General features: G+C 43.2%; 1 protein-coding gene across 1 annotated transcript in view; it reads left to right on the top strand.

The window, feature by feature from the left end:
* Nucleotides 1-21,434, top strand: part of IFT140 (intraflagellar transport 140) — a 1,373,663-nt gene that overhangs the window by 522,031 nt on the left and 830,198 nt on the right. Inside the window, exon 9 of the mRNA XM_086941301.1 lies at nt 20,424-20,572. Coding sequence (XP_086797427.1) covers nt 20,424-20,572 — 149 coding nt within the window. The remainder of the gene's footprint in view (nt 1-20,423; nt 20,573-21,434) is intronic.

Genomic DNA, 21,434 nt, shown 5'->3' with positions numbered 1-21,434 from the left:
ACATGCTCCATCCTGAAAATAATAAAGAGGCTCTCAGCTCACCTGGATTTGTTTTTCAGAGAAGAACGCCCTGTAAAAACACAACATAATTTACACTAGCCCAATAAAACTGCTTTTAGGTCTGGTGTTAGCCAAAACCTCTGCATATGATAAAATGATATGCATAATGTACTTTCCACCAGCCTTCTTCATCCACTGGTCGGTGATGGTCATTCAGATTTCTTCCACCTACTACAGAAAACAGTATGGGAAATGGTTCAGACCATTTTAGACATTCGCTAACTGCGAGCGCAGCATCCTACCCATTTACAAAAAGCCCACCCACACACAAAGTCGGTTCCTTCAGTGCTTGGGACTATTATCGCGATGTGGCATTTCAAGACCAAAATTATTTTAGCTTTTATAGTTGTTTTTTTGTCTTGAATTGACGCGGCCCAATCTGCTTCCCCAGCAATTAAGTTTTAGAAAAAAACAGTGGCAAAATAAAACAAACACCGACAAAGGCAAAAGCCTGGCAGTGAGTACTAGATGTGTTGCCGTTTCTGTCGCTTGTAGAGTTAAGTTAACCAACTTCTCATATCAGAAGACAAGTATAGCTGATAGAATCTAGGTTTATGGTGAATATTAACACGTTGAATGACTGTGGCCTTTTCACTCAACTCCCATTCCAAGGACGGCTCTGAAAAGACATCTTTTGAAGAGACAGAACTTTCAGGTCTGGTGAGATCTGGGGCACTATCACTGTCTGCCCAGCACAAATAAACCACAATGTTGTAGAAAAACCCAAAAGCCTGATAAAAGAACATAACAAGCGGGGGTGCCATAGTGCAGATTTCTTCATTTACCTAAGACTTACAACCTACCAACACTGAAGCATTCTGAATTGTCCAAGGTAGTTCTCACTGTGTAGTATCCCTGCGTGGTATGTGCGTTATCGTGGTAGGCAGAAATGGATAGGCAAGGATGTGTGTGTCAGATAAAAAAAGAAAGCAGCTCCATTTTCGTTTGGAAGCAAAATGTACTGCGTTTCAAACCCTCACTTCCCTGAGCTTTTAAGCAAAATGTGAAAGAAGTCAGAGCAGTATTGTGTTGGATGTATGGTGGCCTTTAGAAGAGCGATAGGAAAACGTGCTGACAAAATCAGCAAAGTATAATTGAAGGTGGGCAAGCAAAGGATGAGGTTAACAAGTCTTCTGAAGAAATGAGCTATGAAATAAATATAGCAGTCGTCCTACAGATGCATAAAATAATGTGAAATATGCTCTACTGCACGTGCTAATCATCAATACGCGTGGTTTTGCAGCAAGAAGCGGAGAAGGATAGTGTGGGGGGTTGGAAATGGCAAACAGTAGGTCTTATCATACAACTTAATGGAAAGAGTCCACATCTGAGAATAGACTTGGGGGCAGATTTATGAGGCCGTTGCGCCTCCTCTTTGCGCCGCAATTGCGTCACTTTATTTGACGCAACTGCGGCGCAAACAATGCGCCCTATTTACAACGTGACGCATCTAGGAAATGCGTCACGTTGTAAAGCCCTGCGCCATAAGGAGGCGTTCCTGCGCAGGGGGGGGCGTTCCTGCGCAGGAACGCCTCCTGAAAGTGGCTGAGTGAAATCTATGAGATTTCACTCAGTCACTTTCAGGGCAATGCTGCGTCAAAACCCTGCGCCTGCTTGAAGCAGGCGTAGGTCTTGATGCAGCATTAGTTAAATGGGGCAACCCCGAGACTTGCTGGAGCTGCGTCGCGCTTGCGACGCAACTCCAGCAATGCGCCACATCTGCGGCACAAATGCGTGACGCATCCGTGCCGTTTTTTCACCATGGTGCGCCGCATTATAAATGCGGCGCACCATGGGTGGCGTAGCTGTGGCGCACTGTAGCGCACGTTAACTGGCGCATCCCTCAAGCTGCGCCAGTTAACATAAATCTGCCCCTTGGTTTTTAATAAATTGGTCCACAACAAGTTGGGCATAGTGAGTAGACCGGACCCTCCTTTTAAACAATTGATGCCATAAGCAGTAGCCAAACTTGCTTATCACTAAATGTGTGCAACTGGCCACTTGAGCCCGTTTCTTTAAACTAGGACAAAGGTTCCTCGTTCACATAAATTTTTATTTTAGAGCAGGTACCTTGCAAGGAAGGAATCTATGATGTAATTTGCAAATACGTTTAAAACCTGCCCTCATTACTGTATTAAAAAGCCCCTGGCACGGAAAAGGGGTTGAGGCTTCTCTACCAATGTGGTGCAAAAAAAGTTCTGCTGCTAAACCTCGGCGTGCATGGTGGCCAATGGTGGCAATTGTTCTGTAGGGGGTCCTGTCAAACTTAAAATGTGTGCGCTCCATTAAGAAACTCTGCTGAAAAACGTACAAAGGAACGTGTGTGCGATTGGCGCAAGGAGATACCATGCTATGGTGGAGGGGGGGAGCGTGTTCACGGCACATTAGGAGAGCGTGTTTGTACCACGCATGGACATTCAGCTGCCCCGTAAATTAACACAGCCTTTCGTTGAGCTCTGTGGCTGCACTTTGATATAAAGGCCATGTCTTACTGCCCTCAGACAATATACTTTATATTAAACTGTAAAGCAAACCTGGTTCAGAGCAATACTTCATAAATCCGGCTGACAGAAATGTACCGCTTTCACAAGGCGCTGCTTCTAGCAAGAATGTAACCACTGTGCACAAAATACCTAAATGTACAGAGTATGGGGAGGAGACGGGGGTATTGTACACAAAGGCAACCATCGTACAGTAAGTCTCAAAGAAGTCATACAAAAAGTGTAAGGTTACAGTCTAAAGTGTCTTGCTGTAGGAGTGTACATTTCAACACCAGGAGTATAGTGTGTAGACACGAAAGTGCTGTAGCATCCACTCCCCCTTCGCTGCAAGCCTGGGTTGACTGACAGAACCTATGAAAACTAGACACGACAAATAAACTAATTTTGAAAAGAACAGCGAGCCTAACTTCCTCATATAGGTTGAGGGAAGGGGACCAACAGCGTCTCGATTTGAATGAGAAAGAGCCGCTGTCAAAATACTCCCGTAGTCCCATTTTCCCTTGGACACTGTAGCTCGAAAGCTCGAGGGGAGGTTATCGGTGGCGTTGAATGTAAATATGACTGCCATCGGTCACGCTGATCACAGGGCCTGTGGCAGACAGTCGATAATGCTCTTCTGATGGGGGAGTGAAGGGCGGGAGCCTCGCTGGGAAAAGCTGCACCGAGATAAGGCAGCGGCGCCGCAGGAGCCTCACTAGGGAACGCTGCGCCGAGATAAGGCAGAGGGGCTGTTTTAGTGAAGCTATCACCAGTGTGAAAAAAACAGTGCGTCCGTCTCCTGCCGCAAGTAAAGCATCCAGTCACCGCTTGCACATCTTCTGTCCGTCCCGCGTGCACATCTGGAATCCGTATTGATTTCAAAAGGTCCTCGCATGTTGAGAGCAGCGCATGCGCGCTGCTAACGCCAGGCAAGACCTAAAAAGGGGTGCAGTCTCAGGCCAGGAGGCCAATTGGAGTAAACCAACAGCTGGAGAGGTAAGTTGCGTTGCTCGGATATATAGGGACACATTTAGTCCTCTTCACCAAGGCCCAAGGCGAACGGGTGCAGGGGTGCCTTTTGGTGTCAGAAACGGCTTACCAAAGCAGGTTGCGGTTAAGGGGGTCTCCATGCAGAGGCTGCTGGCGACATCAAGGAGTCCCGGAAGGGTCAACACATGAAGGACTCTGGAGCCTTTGGGAACCTCCCTGAAACTGGTGGGCCATGTGGACTCGGGCATGAGGCGTCTGGTGCAGGGGTGGAAACGGGACCAGGGTTTTGCGGTCCTTCAGGTCACAGAGGCCTTGCTTGAAGCTTGTTTCTTAGCGCCTTGAGACCCTAAGGGTGAGTAGTCTCTCTTTACAAGAACTCTGATTGATTGATTGATTAGCTGCTGGTGAACAGATCATATGTTCTCCAGAGATATTGATCTTTGTTGGAGGCAGGCAATCCTCCCAGGGTTTTGGAGGTCGCTGGTCTGCAGAACGAGTCGTCTTTGGCATAGGATCTTCGAGGGCTGCAGACAGGCCGGTAGGGCTGGGTACAAGTCAGTAGTTCTCTGCAGTCTTCTCAGCGTTTGCGGCTCTGTGGTGTCCTGCTCACTTAGTTATAGGGGTGTTACAAGGAAGTGAGAGGTAGCGGCAAATGACCCCCTTACCTGGGGTGTCTACACTTTGTAGTATTCCCACCTCCTGGAGGGGGGGGAGAGACATAGCCCTAGCCCTGATTGGGGGAGTCTCACCATCTTCAAGATGGTGGGTACTGAAAAGTTTACTTAACCACGCCTCCAGCACCTGAGGGGTGGAGATGGCAGAGTGGGACACTCCTCCTATTCTCTCTAAGTTTTCCGGCCTATCTTCCTGCCAAAAAGGGAAGTGAGGACAGGAAGGGAGCCTGCTCCTTTTAACAGTAGAGGCTGGGGTCATGTTTCAAAGGTGGCAAGGCCTTTGAAACTCCCCGCCACAGATGGCTCTTCCTGACCAATGGGAGGCGTGGACACCTCCCGACCAGGTAAGGCATAATTCTTGATTTTTAGCATGCTGGCACTCACCCCATGAGATCATAACACTGTCTGGTGGTAGCAGGCTAGCTTAGACAGGTTGGTGACCACACTTATGGTTGGCAGGTTTTAACCCCTTCCATGCTCATGACGAGCTCAGCTCGTCATGAGGCACAGTGGAGCTGTGCTGATGGCGTGCTGAGCTCGTCATGAACAATGGGGAATCTCAAGTAACAGCACAGGAGGAAAAAATGCACAGCAGCGATGTGATTAAGGGACCCCTCTAAGGGATCCTCTGTGTGCAATATTAAATACATCTGGCATTGAAATCAATGCAGTTTTATTATGACAAGATGTTTGGAACAAAACATCCCATACTTCAGTGGAGCCATCATGGAGCTGGGGAACTTGTAATGACAAGTTTGCAGCCCATGTACCTACTATGACTTCCCTGTTCAATTACAATATCCAGGAATCAACATGGATATTATTGCAGGGGTGTATCTGCTCATGGGGTTATAGTGCACCATACTTAGGGCTAAGGCCTGCTAGTGTCATACCTATATCCCAAGCAGTGTCTGTGGACATATTTATGAAGCATTTGAGAAATATAAAAAATGAAGAATCTTTTTTTGAAAAACCCATTAGAGCTGTATGTGTGTACATTGTTAAACATTGAAGGTTAAAAACTCCTAGAAGTGTCCATGGGGTTACAGGCACACATTTACCTGAAATATAAAGACTGATAACATTTATGGGAGACAGGCAGCATCCTGGCCCTGTGCAGCACACTGAAACTTTTGAATGTGTCTTTAGCACAGGATACATCGAAGTTAAGCAAGGTGTGCGCAACTCTCTTCCATGTCTACTCTTCAGTTTTGTCTGCGCCAAGTCACACAGTCTGCAGTAGCAATGTGCAGGACCTTGGTGATGGGACCCTAGGGTAGCACAATTTGTGCTGCTACCCTTAGGGTCCCTCTTCAGTGCCAATGCCCTAGGTACTAGGGGTACCATTTACTAGGGACTTACAAGGTGAACTTAAGTGGTGCCTACGGGGAAACAAAAGGCACAGTTTAGCGAAGGCGCTTCTGGCACAGGGGGACCTGGTTGGCAGGGACCTTGTGCACGTTCAGTCAAAATTACATCATTTGCCTGGCAAAAAGTGGGGGCTAACCAGGTCTAAAAGAGGCACTTTACTACACTAGGCTGACATTCTTAAAAGCCCATCTTAAAATGTTGAAGAATGCTATTTCCATCCCACTTAAGAGAGGTGACAAAACACCTGTTGCCTCTGATAATAATAAATTATCATCAATGCCTGACTAAAATATGTCAACACTGTTGCAAACACAAACTCAAAAGTCTAAGTCCCTTTCGGTGTAGTTGTCTCTCTTTTCAGGATCTTCCTGCACCAAACCTTTGGCCCATATACATGAATAGTGTTGCAAAGGTTTTTGAGAAAATGTTGTCAGAGTTATCTGCCTCATCCAGTGTACTCGGGACTGTATGTGAAGCAGAGAGGGATTCGACATTCTCTTTTCCTCCGTTAGTAACGGAAGTTGGATTATTTGAGGGGTCTCCCTGTTTGCTCGTCATGACAGTGGGTTCCCCCTTATGGACCAGAGTCCCGGGTTGATCACTGTGTACACCGTGTACTCCTTCACCTTCTATTAGGCTGGGGTGTGCTACTGTTTGTGATGTAGAATCAGCATCAAGTTCTTCCTGTAGTTCTTCCAGTAGCACCATGTCGTCTATGGGATTGATAGGATCAATATGTTCAGAGACTGGAAGAGAGGCTGAGGCTAAGGCTGTGGCTGTAGCTGTGGCTAAGACTGAGACTAGGGCAGAGTCCTGCTCGGAAGATGCCATAGCCCTTAACCCAAAGTTATGCTTCCGAAAGGTGAAATCTCTCTGTGGGTGGTTTTGTCCTATTTCTAAAACTTGTGGGACAACCTTAAAGTAGGACCGCAGGGAGGGGGTGACTTTGGCGCTGGATTCTGCAAGGAGCTTAGCTTTGTTACGTTTCCTTCCTCTCTTTGCCTTAACTTCTGCTGTAAGGTATGATGACGTCCTCAAAGTTTTTAGACTAAGAGATTTAACCGAGCTTGAAGAGTTGTCCGCTCCCTCAATCTGCTTGGTAGACAATTCCTCCTCTAAATTTGGTGACCTCCCCTTGCCTTTTCTTTTACAGGAGGTACCTGCCCTAGCCGCGCACCTTGCTGCTCTTTTATTTTGTGGACTTTTTTTAGGGTTTGTGGTAATCACAGGCTTACTGGGCTTATTGGGCTTATCATCCGCTATAAAGTCACTCATGCATTTAGGAGGCAAATTAGCCTCACTCGAGCCCCCCCCCCTCCCTGTACCTTACTTTTATCTCCTTCAGAAGCAGCACCTTCGACTGCCTCCTCGTGGTGTTCTGCTGTTGCTGTTTTATCTTCCTTTTCTGCCGTTAGAAAATAGTATGGAACGATAGAGGCAGGGACGCCCTCAACCAAGTCAGAGAGAAGAGGGAACTCTAGTCTCCACCCTGGTACCTATTTCAATGGCATCCTTGCAACAGATGTTTGCTTCATTGTCTGCCGAGATTAAGGAAGGTTTTGCAGAGTCTGCATCAAATCAAAGGGACATAAGGAGTTTTTGTGAGACTCTTGATGAAAAGATTTGTAACTTGTCTATAAGAACACAAGCCCTGGAAGAAACTGTAGGCCAAATATCTATGCGGGCAGAAGGTGCTCAGGAAGACATACAAAAGCTAAAAAGGGAAGATCTGGCCATCTCAGAAAGAATGGAGGTCTTGGAAAATAACGCCAGGCGCAGTAACCTGCGTATTTTGAACGTTCCGGAGGGCAGTGAAGGAACAGACATCAAAGGATATATAATCTCGTTATTAAAAGATTCTCTTAACCTCCCTCATACTCCTGAGGAACTTGCTTTGGATATTCAACGAATTCATAGGGATCCTTTCAGACACAATCCACAAAGGGCCAAGCCAAGGAAAATCCTTGTCAATTTTCATACCTATTCTGTCAAGGAACACATCTTGAATTTAGCCCTAAAGCAAAAGTCGCTAGCAGGTAAAGGCTTTAATTTTCAGATACGCTCTGACCTGTCAAGATATACTCTAGAAAAGCAGTGGGAGCTAGGAAGAAGAATGGAAGCCTTTCGCAAACTAGGAGCAACAGTGCAGATGGGCTTTCCCGCATCTCTCAAAATAATGATGAACAATAAAATGCATAATGTTCGATCGGTACAGGCAGCGGACGAGCTTCTAATGTCGTTAGGTGGTAGGAAGGAGCAATAAAGGTTCTAGCTCGGATCTGTGAAGAGGTAGGAAATAAAAGGGAAAACAAATCACAAATGTGCACTATTCACAAATAAAAAAAAAATAAAACAAATAAATAAAAAAAAGGGGTGGATAGGAAAAGGGACTCAACATAAAAAAAAAATAAATAAATAAATAAATAAAATAAAAAAATTTATAATATATATATATATATATATATATATATATATATATATATAAAATAAATCTACATATTGTCACTTACTAATCAAACGTAATAGCACTAAGTAATTCATGCTTGTTGTACTTATAATAAGGCGAGCTATCACATTCTAATAAATAGCGGGACACATGAGGTGGGGTCGGGGGAGAGCTAGGAGCACTTACTTCCGGAATCTTCCGGGTAGTGAGTTCAGGGGTTTCCCAAGGGAGGGATGGTCACAGGGTGGTAGCGGGGGGTGGTGAAAAAAGAAAAATATCCATTTCCAATAATGCTCCAGTCGACACACTTTGTAGCTTTGTTCTTTTTTCTGTTCTTTTTTCTGTTCCTGTTTTTCATAGACTTTATAGATATATTTATATCCTCTCTCTAAACTATAATTTTTCATCCCTTCCTGTTTAATTTCTCCTAGCTTTACAACCTGTTCTTTTTTGTAAACATACCATGGGTACTACACCCTTAATGAGCATTTTTGAAACGTGACATTGTTTACTTGAAATGTTATGTTATCATTTACTATATTTCTTTTCTTTAAAAACCAAACAATTGGGAAAATGCATTAATTAAGATACTCTTTGAGTTTCTGTTTCTGCTGAGATAAAATGCATTGCTTTTAAAGGGATCTCCGTGTGATGTTTGTAAACATGGAGATCTTTCTTCCCTTTCTATGATAATGCAACAGTATATATACATGAGTGAAAAAATGCTGGTCATGTGACCAAGAGCCCGTGAGCTCGAAACGCGTCGTTTATGCCCAAATAAACAACCTTCTGAAGTACCTGATGGTGTGGCTTGTCATCCTTGATCGAAAACGAGAGGATTCTTTGGATATATATATATATATATATATATAAAATAAATCTACATATTGTCACTTACTAATCAAACGTAATAGCACTAAGTAATTCATGCTTGTTGTACTTATAATAAGGCGAGCTATCACATTCTAATAAATAGCGGGACACATGAGGTGGGGTCGGGGGAGAGCTAGGAGCACTTACTTCCGGAATCTTCCGGGTAGTGAGTTCAGGGGTTTCCCAAGGGAGGGATGGTCACAGGGTGGTAGCGGGGGGTGGTGAAAAAAGAAAAATATCCATTTCCAATAATGCTCCAGTCGACACACTTTGTAGCTTTGTTCTTTTTTCTGTTCTTTTTTCTGTTCCTGTTTTTCATAGACGGAAACATTTGTTAGGTTTAATGGTTAACATTTATTTTGGAAGACATGAGTAGGCCTAGAATCTTGTCCTGGAATGTTAATGGTCTCCGCACCAAACCTCGAGCTAATAAAATCATACAATACCTTCGGGATGTGGATGCCGAGATCATTATACTCCAGGAGACACATTTAACCGAAATTGAGATATTCGAATTAGTGAAAAAAAATAGGTGGATAAATTTTCCAATTACAACGTCTCAATCACTAAATACGCGGGGGGTTACAATCTTTTTTAAAAAATCTCTAAATTTAAATTTGAAGATTTTACAACAAAAAGTGGATAAGGGAGGGAGATGGGCCATAACAGCGGTAGAGATAAGAGGGGCGGTCATAACATTGGCTGGTTACTATGGGCCTAATTGTGATGATACTGCCACACTAGAATCCTTATTTCAACACCTCTTGAATTTCCCGGAGCCGGTGATCATAACCGGCGATTTTAATATTACCATTAACCCTCTACTGGATAAATCAACAAATAGCAGACAACTAGTTCCCTCCAAATCTAGAAATTGTCTACTGGGACTAATGAAACAATATGGTTATGTCGATATTTGGAGGCTGAGAGAGGGCCAAAAGCAGTGTTTTTCTTTTAAAAATCTAAAATACAGACACAGCTCAAGAATAGACTTTATCCTAACAAGTAGATCTCTGGTGGACTCCATAACTTTAGTAGAGTATATTCCATCTCATCTATCGGACCACTCAGCAATGAAGCTAGAAATGGAGTGGGGAACTAAGTCTTCTTCCCCGAAACTCTGGTCATTTGACAGGTCATTTCTCGCATCGACAGAAGATATAGAATTCCTTCAATCCGAGACTCGTGAATTCTTTACTTTCAATAGGGATTCAGCCCCAGTAGGTATAGTATGGGACGCTTTCAAATGTTCTCTTAGAGGAACAGTTAAAAACAGGGTAGCTCACAGAAGAAGGCAGTATAGGGAAGAAATTTCTTCTATTGAGAACAGTATGTCAGATATCCAGTCCTGTATAGACACTGACCGATCTTTAGACGATCACAATCTAGCCCTAAAACTATCAGAGCTCAATGTGCTTAAGAATAACCTGTCCTCTCTAATGGAGAAACGAGTATTGCAAAAATGGGAGACAAGCAAACTCTCTCATTTCCAGTATGGTGAGGGAGCGGGAAGGTTGTTGGCCTGGAAAGTTAAATCAGACCGGGTTCGGAATAATATTGCCTCAGTAACTTCGGATAAGGGGACCTTCACCAGTGACGCAGTAATTAGAGAGACCTTTAAATCATTCTTCCAGTCAATATATCGGGAAAATCTTAATATCAATACCAATGATATTAGTAACTGGTTTGAGGGTATTTCCCTTCCCTCTCTATCAATAGAACAGAGCAAATTTTTGGAAGAGGAAATAAGTCTTGTCGAGGTAGAACAGGCCATAAAAGGTTCTAAAGGGGGAAAGGCGGCAGGTACCGACGGGTTGCCGAGCGAGGTATACAAACACTTGATCTTAGAGATAACCCCAATTCTAACAGCTTTGTTTAACCAAATATTGAGGGAAGGGGTAGCACCGCCAGCCTCCTGGGATAAAGCCACTATAACGCTTATTCTAAAGCCAGGGAAGCCCCCATCTGACTGTGGCTCATATCGGCCTATCTCAATCTTAAATGCCGACTATAAAATCTTTGCCACTATATTAGCCAAGCGGCTTGGCCAGGTTGCCCCTAATATACTTCATTTGAACCAAAAAGGGTTTATAAAAGGGAGACAACTAAATGAGCTTACATACGAGTTAATTGGATCTATTGATGTGGCGATAAAGGAGACTCTCCCGTTGTCTGTTCTGACGTTGGACGCCACCAAGGCCTTCGACAGGGTAAATTGGTTGTACCTGTCGGAGGCCTTGAGGGGGTTCAACGTTGGCGAGAGATTTCGAAGGGCAATAGATCTGTTATATAGAAGTCCTTCTGCTTCAATTTTGATCAATGGGGGCCTTACAGCGCCATTTGATATAACCAGAGGAACCCGGCAGGGTTGTCCCTTGTCTCCTCTCCTTTTTGATTTATACATAGAACCTTTTGCACAAACATTAAGAGATAGCACACTTATTAAACCTTTTATTTTTGGTGAGTGGGAAAAAAAGGTGGCACTCTATGCAGACGACATAATGATTTTCACGTCAGACATTGATACAGCCTATCCAGAAGCGATAGATCTTGCTCTTAAATTTGGGAACGTTTCTGGATACGAAGTTAATGCTTCTAAGACGGAATCCATGACATGGAACGCAGTCTTGGATACGGTTAACGAGTCATCTAGACCTCAATTACGCTACTTAGGGGTAAATATAGTTAAAGACATTGATCGTATCGCTTCATTAAACTTTTCCACAATAGCAGCACAGTGTCGTAAAAACATGAGGGATTGGTCGCATCTTCCACTTACCATCCTAGGTAAAGTTAATCTAGTAAAAATGTGTATCTTACCTAAGGTTTCCTTTTTATTTAACTCAATCCCACTCTTTTTTGATCCTAAATTAATCTCTAAACTACAAAGTTCGATTTCAACTTTCATTTGGAACAGTAAAAACCCAAGAATATCTTGGAAGAAAATACGACGCCGCAGAGAGAAGGGAGGGCTAGCGGGACCAGATCTTCAGATCTACGCATGGGCTTTTCAGCTCTCACACACCCGTATGTTGCTAAAAATGCCAGCAGCAACAGGGGTAGGCCAAATGTTCTCTATGTTATTAAACTCAGAGGGTATCGGACAGAGCAGCTTCTTGCTTAAATTTGGAGACCCAAAATTTAAAATAAAAATAAAACTAAAGACCTTAAAGGGGATAGCTAATACATGGTACAGAATGAGGCAGGCAATTAAACTAGGTTATTATTCAGAGAGAACTCCAATATGGGATTTACCATCTCCCCCAGCTTGGGCAGAAGACACTTTAACCCAACCATTAAGAGTAGCAGGCATCAACACCTGGGGTGATTTGTTCATGGACGGTATACTACTGCCTTGGGACTACTTAATAAATAAGGTGGGGCCAAATTTATCCAGATTTAAATTTATACAAATTTCAAGCTGGTCCACAGCATATAATACACAGACATCCCGAAATAGCAGATTACCTATTGGAGTCATCAGCGATTTAGTAACGTGTCTGCTAGACAGCCCCCCTGCAAAAAAAGAAGTTACTTTGTGGTACAAGAAGATAATGGAGGAAATAGATGGTAACTTCTGCCTCCCAATAACACTATGGGCCGACGCATTGCCGGATGTTGACTTGGAGGAGCTTTGGTTAGCTTCATGTGAAACACTGTGGGACCTGGTGAAGCCAGCATGGCTGCGTCGTAATTACATCTTCACTATCCACAGGGCCTATTATTCTCCTTTGAGACTGTCAAAATTTTCATCGACAGGCCCGGTTTCGTGCCCAAGATGTCAGATGGTCGAAGCATCTGATATTCATATGTTTTTTGAATGCCCAGAAATTACATCATACTGGGAGTCAATAGGAAACGATCTATCCCTGGCCTTGGGTTCTCATCTTTCTATAGATCTTGCTCTTGTCATTTTTGGCCTGAAGAACAAAATACGGAACGCAGCTTCAAACCTCATTTTTTACTCCATCTTGGCAGCCCGGAGAGAAATCTGTAGACATTGGAAGGATGCCCAGCCTCCTACAATTCAAGAATGGCGAACCTCGGTGCTTCAGATCTCTAAATTAGATCTAGCTAGAGGTGGAAATATAAGTCGTAGGGCTTTTTGGTTACAGTTGGCACGGTCACATTGAGCCTGGGGTTTTTTTTTGTTTTTTTTCCCCCAGGAGTCCTATGAATAATGCGAGCATTTCCAGCCATTGTTTTTAATAAGGAACAAATGGGGCTACGGTGTCACGGGCACTATCTTCCAACGAATAGCCCTATATGGGAATTTCCAGGTCTGTGTGAATGTACTGATGGGATTTGGTCTCTACTCCCCCCCAATTAAGATTTCCCTCCCAGCTTACGCTGAGACGGTATTGAAGCACAGCCGGTTCTTCCTATCTCTGTGGCATATTCTGGTTTGGATAGATTGGAGCTCAAAAAAAAGAAAAAAAAAAAAAAAAAGAGTTATCTGCCTCCAAGATTGTTCTCTTAAGTTAAAACAGTGGTGGGTGATGAGTGACAGTTGAACAGTTGACCACTGACAGTATTCTGAGTCTATTCCTTTATTCTTAAGTGAGTTTTCAACTCTTTCTGCAATAAGAGCTACGTATGTTCAAGGTAAATCCTCCTGAGCTACTGTTATTATTAGAGGTTTAATAGTTGCCACATCAGATAAGACTACCTTAGTGGCCACAAAATCCAAAGATTACAAGCAGTAATCATTTAATTGCATCGGGCATGGATAGTAGCCTTAATGTGGAAGGCCTCTACATGGCTATTTCAAAGCCTTCTACGCCAAGTCAATAATATTTGTAATAAGTCTCCCCAAACCGGTTTTATTTTTATCACTCACATTTATGAGCTATAAATATATTTTGGAAATGTAACCATTTTTCTTAAAAAATCAGTTGATGAGTTTTGAAAATACAAACATTTTCATCTATAAAACATGCTTTTTTAATTTTGGATTTCATTCAACCAGGCTAAAGCTTCTAATTTAGTTGACTCCGTTGCACACAGGAGACCTACATACGGGTAGCTGAAGAGCTACCAGTAGCTCACGAGCTACTCGTTGAAGATGCCTGATATAGACATTGTGCCCTTGGGAATGTACAGCACTCAAGCTCTGAGTAAAGAGATCATTGATTGTAAGGTGGGTGCTCCACACTTTGAAACCCTACATTTCTTAACTGATGCCTTGAAGGTCGTTGTTCCCTCAGAGTTACGGCAGAGAAGTGAGTACTCTATTACAGATCCCAGTGTTCAGTGCCATTGGGCAATGCTCTAGCACCAGTTCAGACAGGCTTTGCAATTTGAGAACCCTTTCCCCCCACAGTTCTTTTTTGCCACCTTTCACTTCTCTATCTCATCCCTCCAGGCCTTACCCTATCCAGAGAAATTCCATACATGAAACTTTAATGTAAGAGATAAATTGGGTACTTTTTTTATATTACTTATCAATTACTGCATATTTTCTATTTTATTCTCTTTCTTTATGTACATTTTGATTTCTAATTACAGTTTTTCTTTAATGGTCAATTTGTGATTTTCTGATGTTTCATTTTTGCCAGTGTTTATTTTCTGTAAAAAATATAAAATTCTGACAATTCATGTGTAGAGAAGCAGAACCATGTCTGTGTCAGGCACCAATTTCCATTCACCTGGAATCCAGGTTCCCTGACAGCAAAGTGTAGCCTCCCCCTCCCCTTCAGACTTGGTCTCCACACTTGAATAAAAGAAATGCAGATGATTCGTTTTCAGTGGAGAGGAAGATGGGAAGAAGGAAAGGAAGGAGGAGATGAGGAAGGACTGAAATTGCTGTGAGGATGGTTTGTTGGACCACCAATGATAACACTTCTTGAACTATGCCAGACGGAAACTGTAATCCCTGGGTGAAAACAGAAGAAAAAACAAGGATGTCATGCACCGTGGTACTACAGACTGTACATTTGCACTGCCTCATAAAAACAACCCCAAAACTCATCAGACAAGTCAACCAAAAGGGCCGCCAAAGAGCATTCACAAATATCCACCAAGAGGGGAAAGCAGGCGTAATGCAAAGAGCGACAGCACAATCTGCTTCTAGTATCCCAGAGGGGTCACAACAGAGACCAAGGAGATGAATCCAAAAAGGTCAGCAGGACTTAATACAGTTTGTTTAAAGGAATATAAAGACACAAACTAATCAACAAATCAATGAGCCATCATAATTGTTGGTTGCCACCTGTTACAGCATAGGTGGTTTCCGAGCAGCTTATCTGAAGAAAGCACAGCCTTCCTCTCTAATTGCTGTGATGCCATTTCCTGCATCTAAACAGTCTGTTTGAGCTGAAGTTTCATGCCATAAATTCTAGCCATGGAATCCCACCTGAACATGACCTTTAGTTAATTCATTAGCTCGGCTTACTGTCTTGGACCAGTTATGCTTGAAATAGTGTTCCATTGTGCTTCAAGACCCCTACAGAAACTCCTAATGCAATAGGACTTCTGTTTTAAGATGTCACGTAGGGGTCTTAGTTCTGTTCTGCATGACCATGCATATCACCTTCAGATAGAAGTGAATGGGCGACATCTCTGCACTGGTGTATTTACCTTGACTCTCCTGTGGTGAATGACTCGTTCTCTACAAGTGTTGGTTGTTCATCTGCGAATATCAAGAGTTTATGTTGTCTGTTGGGTGGTGTATTCTCCAGATATCGAGTAGGCCCACTTCTTGAAGAATTTGGTGAGTGGCTTCAGCATGTATATCTAAATAACCACCTTATGCCACCAGGAAATAGCGAGAGAGTCATAACAATAAAATAATGCTCCTCTTGCTCTCTCAAGAACTGTTCTCAAGTAAACAAATCTACTCCAATACTTTTGATTTCAAATCTTTTTTATTGAAGGATCAAAAGTAGGCAAAAGAAACAAAAGGATACACAGAATAATGCATGGCAGACACATATGATATATACTTAAGGCAATAATGTCCAGAGACATATCACAAGAGAAGTAAGTATGGCATTTCAGGAGTAGATATTTTACAGTCAATAAGTGCTGAGCATGAAGCCATTCATGTGATGTTGGACTTGGAGGACCAAAAATAGAAAGAAAGAAAGAGAAGGGAGAAAGAAAGAAGAGAACAGCGGGAAGAAAAGGAAGAAAAAGGAAGAAGACTGAACAGCAGCAGCATGACCTGGTACACTAGCCTTAGGTCCAGACAGCGGGTTCACAGCGTCGGTATACATGTCCAGTTGTGTGGTTAAACGAGGCCCGGGGCAGAGGTGTAACAGCCAAAACCGGCCTACGGTGGATCGTAACAGAGTTCCAGTGAGTCAAGTAAGCTCCAGAGCTTGACGTGGGGTTTTTGCCAAGGTGATGAGTGAAGAATGTCGTTATCTGCACCCCTTAGTGCAGCCAGCCACTCCTGCCAGATTTTAAAATCAACCTCGGATGCACTCTTCCATTTACTCAGCACGACTTTACATGCCAGCGTTAGCATGAGATCTAAGAGGTGTTTCTCATGCTCCTTTGTTATTCTCGGGTCAGTCACCCCCAATAGGACATACGCAAAGTCTCTGGGCGGACGGAAGTGAAAAATAGGTTTTAATATAATTATAAATCCTGTCCCAGAACGTTTGGAGAAGTGGACAATAAAAGAGCATATGAGCCAGGTCACCCACTTGGGATTTACATCTCCAACATAGGGGGCTATCAAGGAGATTGAGTTTAAAAAGTTTGCCTAGGGTCCAGTACGATCTGTTTATCAACATAAATTTGGTCTGAGAGAGTATCGGAGATATTTTGTTAGAGAAGGGGGTGGGGCGAATCTTGTCCCAATCTAAAGTCATGGTAGAGGAATTAGCTTCTTTTTCCCAATCTCTCTTGCACTTCATGTGTGCTTTCTGAGGCATAGGGGAAAGAATTTTGTAGACCTTCGAAACCATGTGGCCTAGTGAAATGAGATGAAGTATTTTATTGCAAAGTGTAGCCTTGTGCGGTAAGATGGCTCTGGCAGAGACAAGAGCTTTGAGGCGTAGGAACCTGTAAAAATCAATTGGTTGGAGGTCAAATCGTGTTTGTAAGGTGGCAAAAGTTAGCGGTGTAGGTCCATCGTAAATATCTTTCAAGAGGTTCAACCCCTTCTGAGACCAATTGCTCCAGAAGAGAAGCTTGCCTTCATCTTTTAAGGTCGGATTAAACCATAGTGAGGTTAAGTTGGATTTGGCGAATTTGCTTTTGACTTTACAGTGTCTCTCTAGGGTTAGTAGAGCCCTTTTAGTTTTAAGGAATATATATTTGGATTGGGGGAATGCTGTGACATCCATTGACATTATGGCGGGGAGCGTTAAGTTGTTGATAATAGACTTCTCAACATTGGCCCATACAGGAGTGTAGTCCTGGTGCGTTTGGAACCAATGCGCTCCTTGTTTACAGACGTAAGCCGTTTGGTAGCATGTAAAATTTGTTAAACCTATTCCACCTTTGTCTTTTGGAAGTTGGAGTTTCCGCATGGAGATTCTTGGTTTCTTCCCCTGCCATAAGAAAACATTAAAAAGCTTATATATCTTATTGAGGAAGTCATCAGAGAGTAACATAGGCAGCATACTTATTAAGTAATTAACAAGGGGCGTGATCATCATTTTCAGCGTTTCCGATCTACCCCACCAAGATAGAAATTTCGGGGACCAACTATCTAACAGTGAGGAAATCTTTTTATGGAGGGAATGCTCATTAATTTTAAGAGTACTATTTAAATCTTTTTCAAACTCTATACCTAAATATTTAAAGCTCTTTGGTTGCCAACACAAGCCCGAGCTCCCCAGGATGCTCCTGTCACCTATATTATTAAGCAACTTTACCTCTGTCTTATCTTTATTGAGTTTATATCCTGACACCTCTGCAAAGTCCACAATAGTGAACATCAGAGCCGGGATTGCTGACTCCGCATTCTCTGAAACCACCAAATCGTCCTCTGCATAAGCCGACATTTTTACTGTAAATCCTCCAAAACAGATTCCTTGGATGTGGTCGTTATTCCTGAGGTAATAAAGAAATGGTTCGTTTTCTAATAAAAAGAGGGAGGGAGAAAGGGGACACCCCTGTCTTGTGCCTTGTTTCAGCTCGAGTGAGTCCGACAGGCACCCACCTGCTCTGACCCTCGCGGTCGGGTTAGCGTATAAGGCCATCACCATCCGGATGAAATCGGGTCCCAGATTAAATTTACAAAGAGTGGCATCCAAATAAGACCGTCGACCTTGTCAAAGGCCTTTTCGGCGTCTAAGGTCACGGCAAACGTAGGGGAAGTAGTCAATTTCGCTCTCTTAAATATGTGCGAGGGTTCGTGTGTTGTCGCTGGATAATCTGTTTTTGAGAAACTCTACCTGCGACGGGTGGGCGACCTGGGGCAAGACCTCTTGAATCCATTTGGCCCGTATCATAGTGTAAATTTTACAGTCGAGGTTGATCAATGAGATTGGCCTGTAATTCTTGGGAGAGGTCGGGTCTTTCCCATCTTTCGGGAGAACCGCAATGATGGCCTCTGCGGGGGTACCATGGACTCTACCACTCACAGCAAAGTATTCGTATAGGCCCCTAAGTGGCTCTGTCAGGAGAGAGGAAAAGTTCTTATAAAATATAGCACTGATCCCGTCAGGGCCCGGAGCTTACCCAGTCTTGAGGGATTTAATGACCTGGTCGATATCCTCAGAGGATATGGGACGGTTAAGTTCGATCTGATCATGTGTCGAAAGAGAGGGGAGTTTACATTTTTCTAGATACTTCCTTAGTTTGGAGCCATCGATCTCCATGTTTTTACTGTAGAGATCTCTGTAAAAATCTTTAAAGATGTTGTCAATTTTGGTGGGATCCGAATGCGGAGACCCTCGTTTATCCACAATGCTTTTGATAGCTGTTTGCTGCAGTTTGAATTTCAAGTAAGAAGCAAGGCTCTTGCCCGCCTTGTTAGTATGGCATAATTTAAATTTTTTGTGGTGTTGAAGAGTAAAAGGTATAGTCTCTACCTATAGGATTCATCAGTCTCCATGAGTCGGTGAGATTAAAGCGAGAGCAGAGATTGAAGAGTGCTTTGTGAGAGTTGTTCGGTTTGAAGGAGCAGTGGTAGTCCCTCTCTAGAAGAGGATCCATAGGAAGGTTGAGGTCACCTCCGAATAGATGCAGTGCGGTGTCTGGTATCGTATCAATATGGGCACAGAGTTCCTTCCAAAAACCTGGATCATCTTTGTTGGGGGCTTAGACGTTGGCTACATAAAATTCTCTATTATCCTTTGATAGTTTTGTAGAGACCCATCTGCCGTTCTTATCGGACTTACTGTGTAGAACACCAATATTAGCTCTTTTCGCAATCAGGGTAAGGACCCCGTTCTTTTTTCCCAAGGCATCAGAGCCAATCGCCTCACTATACCATTTATTTTTCATAGAATTGAATTGAGGCGAGTCAATTTTAGTTTCCTGTAACATTATAATGTCACCCTTCTGTTTGTGTAGGTAGTTTAAAATGTTCTTTTTTTTTTGGGTGATTGATGCCCTTGAAGTTAAGTGATACTACCTTGATAACCTGTCTAATTGAGGCCATGAGAAGAGAAAAAGTATGCTGTCTGGCTTTCTACATTAGTTGCAGTACAGATTGTGTGGAGTGTTATACTCCTATCAAAGGTGAGGTTAAAGGCCCACAAACTGGACAAGCTGTGAAAAGTCTGCCTAGGCTGAGCTCTATCTATATATATATATATTAATGATTGCTGGTATGTCATTTGTAATAGTAAACTGAGAATCTACATTGTTCTCAATGTCATATAGTATATTCAATTTATTGTTATGCCTAGTCTTGGCATTTTAAGCAACTAGCCCTCACATGTACAGTTCATTCTCTTTTTGTATACGTTTGATCCTACTCTCCTTCTCTTTTGCTCTGATTACTTTCTATACTGTTCTAGACGTAGTCTCTTGGTGCACCATAAACTATTGTGTTGCTGTTCCCTTTTGTTGTCTAGCTGCAGCAATGGGTGGTTCACTTTTTATAGGGTGTTGAATTGATTTTAACAACTTCAACACTAATAAAATACCTGCACAGTTTCCTATGTTACTGCCTCCCTAAAATTATTTAATTTCACAGTTTTAAAAAAGACCCTTCACATTATATCAATTGTTTAAAGTCAGTGGATGTAATACATTGAACATAACTCAACGTGTTCTACTGATTTAGTGTAATGAACCATGAGGTTTTATACTAAGAAACGAGCAGAATAGAAACATGATTAATTCAGAGGCGATCACAGAAACTTGTGTAGAAAGGCACAGTTGTACTTCTCCACTTGGGGTAACGTTGTTTGACATGTTATAAATTAAAATAAACATTCAGTTACCTTTCCAATTAGCTTCATTGAGTAAATTAAGTCTGTTCAGAAGAGGTAAATATTGACGTACTGAGGCTCCATCCATGTGTTGGACTGAATGTTCTATTACCTCACTCTTTATAATATGATTTTTTTAACACCTGTCTAGTTGGTTTTACCTCAGGTCTTGCCTCTCATTCTGCAGGAATGCTTGCTGCTGGAACTAACAAAGGTAGAGTAGCAATGTGGAGAAAAGTGTCTACTGGCAGTCATAATTCTTGGAAGACAGAGGGGAAGGATTACTGGAAGCTCCAAACACCTACTGAACTGGATGGCAACATCACACAAATAAAGGTCAGTGCTAAAATTGAATGTCTGAAAGATAAAAGGTTAGAAATGAAGAACAATAGTGCACAAAAATGTTAATAGCTGAATATAAAGTTGATCCAGGGCTAAAAGGAATATCAGACAGATGGAGTAGACTGTAAATGTCACACTTAAAGGTGAAAACCAGAGGGGGACGTGGTTTGGAAGACTAAGATGGCAGACGCGTGAGCCTGTTGCTCCATGCCAGCCCGATCACGATCTTGCAATTGCTGATTACACAGGCGAACAAAAGCAAAAGTTTGACTACCCAGCAGCCTCTGAGTGCCCGCAGCCTGATGGACCCGGTTCGGGGTCTGGAATTGGCTCTTTTTCCAAACTATGGGAGACTGCCGAGCGACCGGGGAATATCAGGCTTCGCTGTGACCCGGAGACGGACCTCTGCTGACTTTGACACTGTGAGCTCCAGGGAAGTCCACAACAAGAAACTGCTGGATCAACGCAGTAGCGCTGTACCCGCAGAGACATCACACTCCTCTGAAAGCGTAAGTGTAACTGCAGAGAGGCCTGGTGGCCTAGACGGTGGAGACTGGTGGACAGGATAGTGCCTGGATCACTGCCAGACCAGATCTGGTGGGGGCCCCCTGGTGGCTGCTAGACTGCACTCTGGCAGTGCCTGCAAACACCCTGGACCAAATGAGGGCTGGTGAGGAGCAGCTGGCAGATGGCGGGAGGCCCCGGATATGAGCTACGTGTGCTGAGAAAAGCAGAGTCCCCCTGCACTCTTGTTGATTTGATAGGTTGGAGTGGGGGCTGCAAAACCAGAAAGAGAGGGTCCACCACCCCACCTCTCCCCTGCATGCATCGCACCTGGGAGGCTTGCTCCGGTATC

This window comes from Lissotriton vulgaris, chromosome 10, assembly GCF_964263255.1.
Source record: "Lissotriton vulgaris chromosome 10, aLisVul1.2, whole genome shotgun sequence".
NCBI classification, from domain to species: domain Eukaryota; kingdom Metazoa; phylum Chordata; class Amphibia; order Caudata; family Salamandridae; genus Lissotriton; species Lissotriton vulgaris.
Note: the sequence above shows the minus strand (reverse complement) of the source record. Positions and strands in the feature narration are given on the sequence as shown.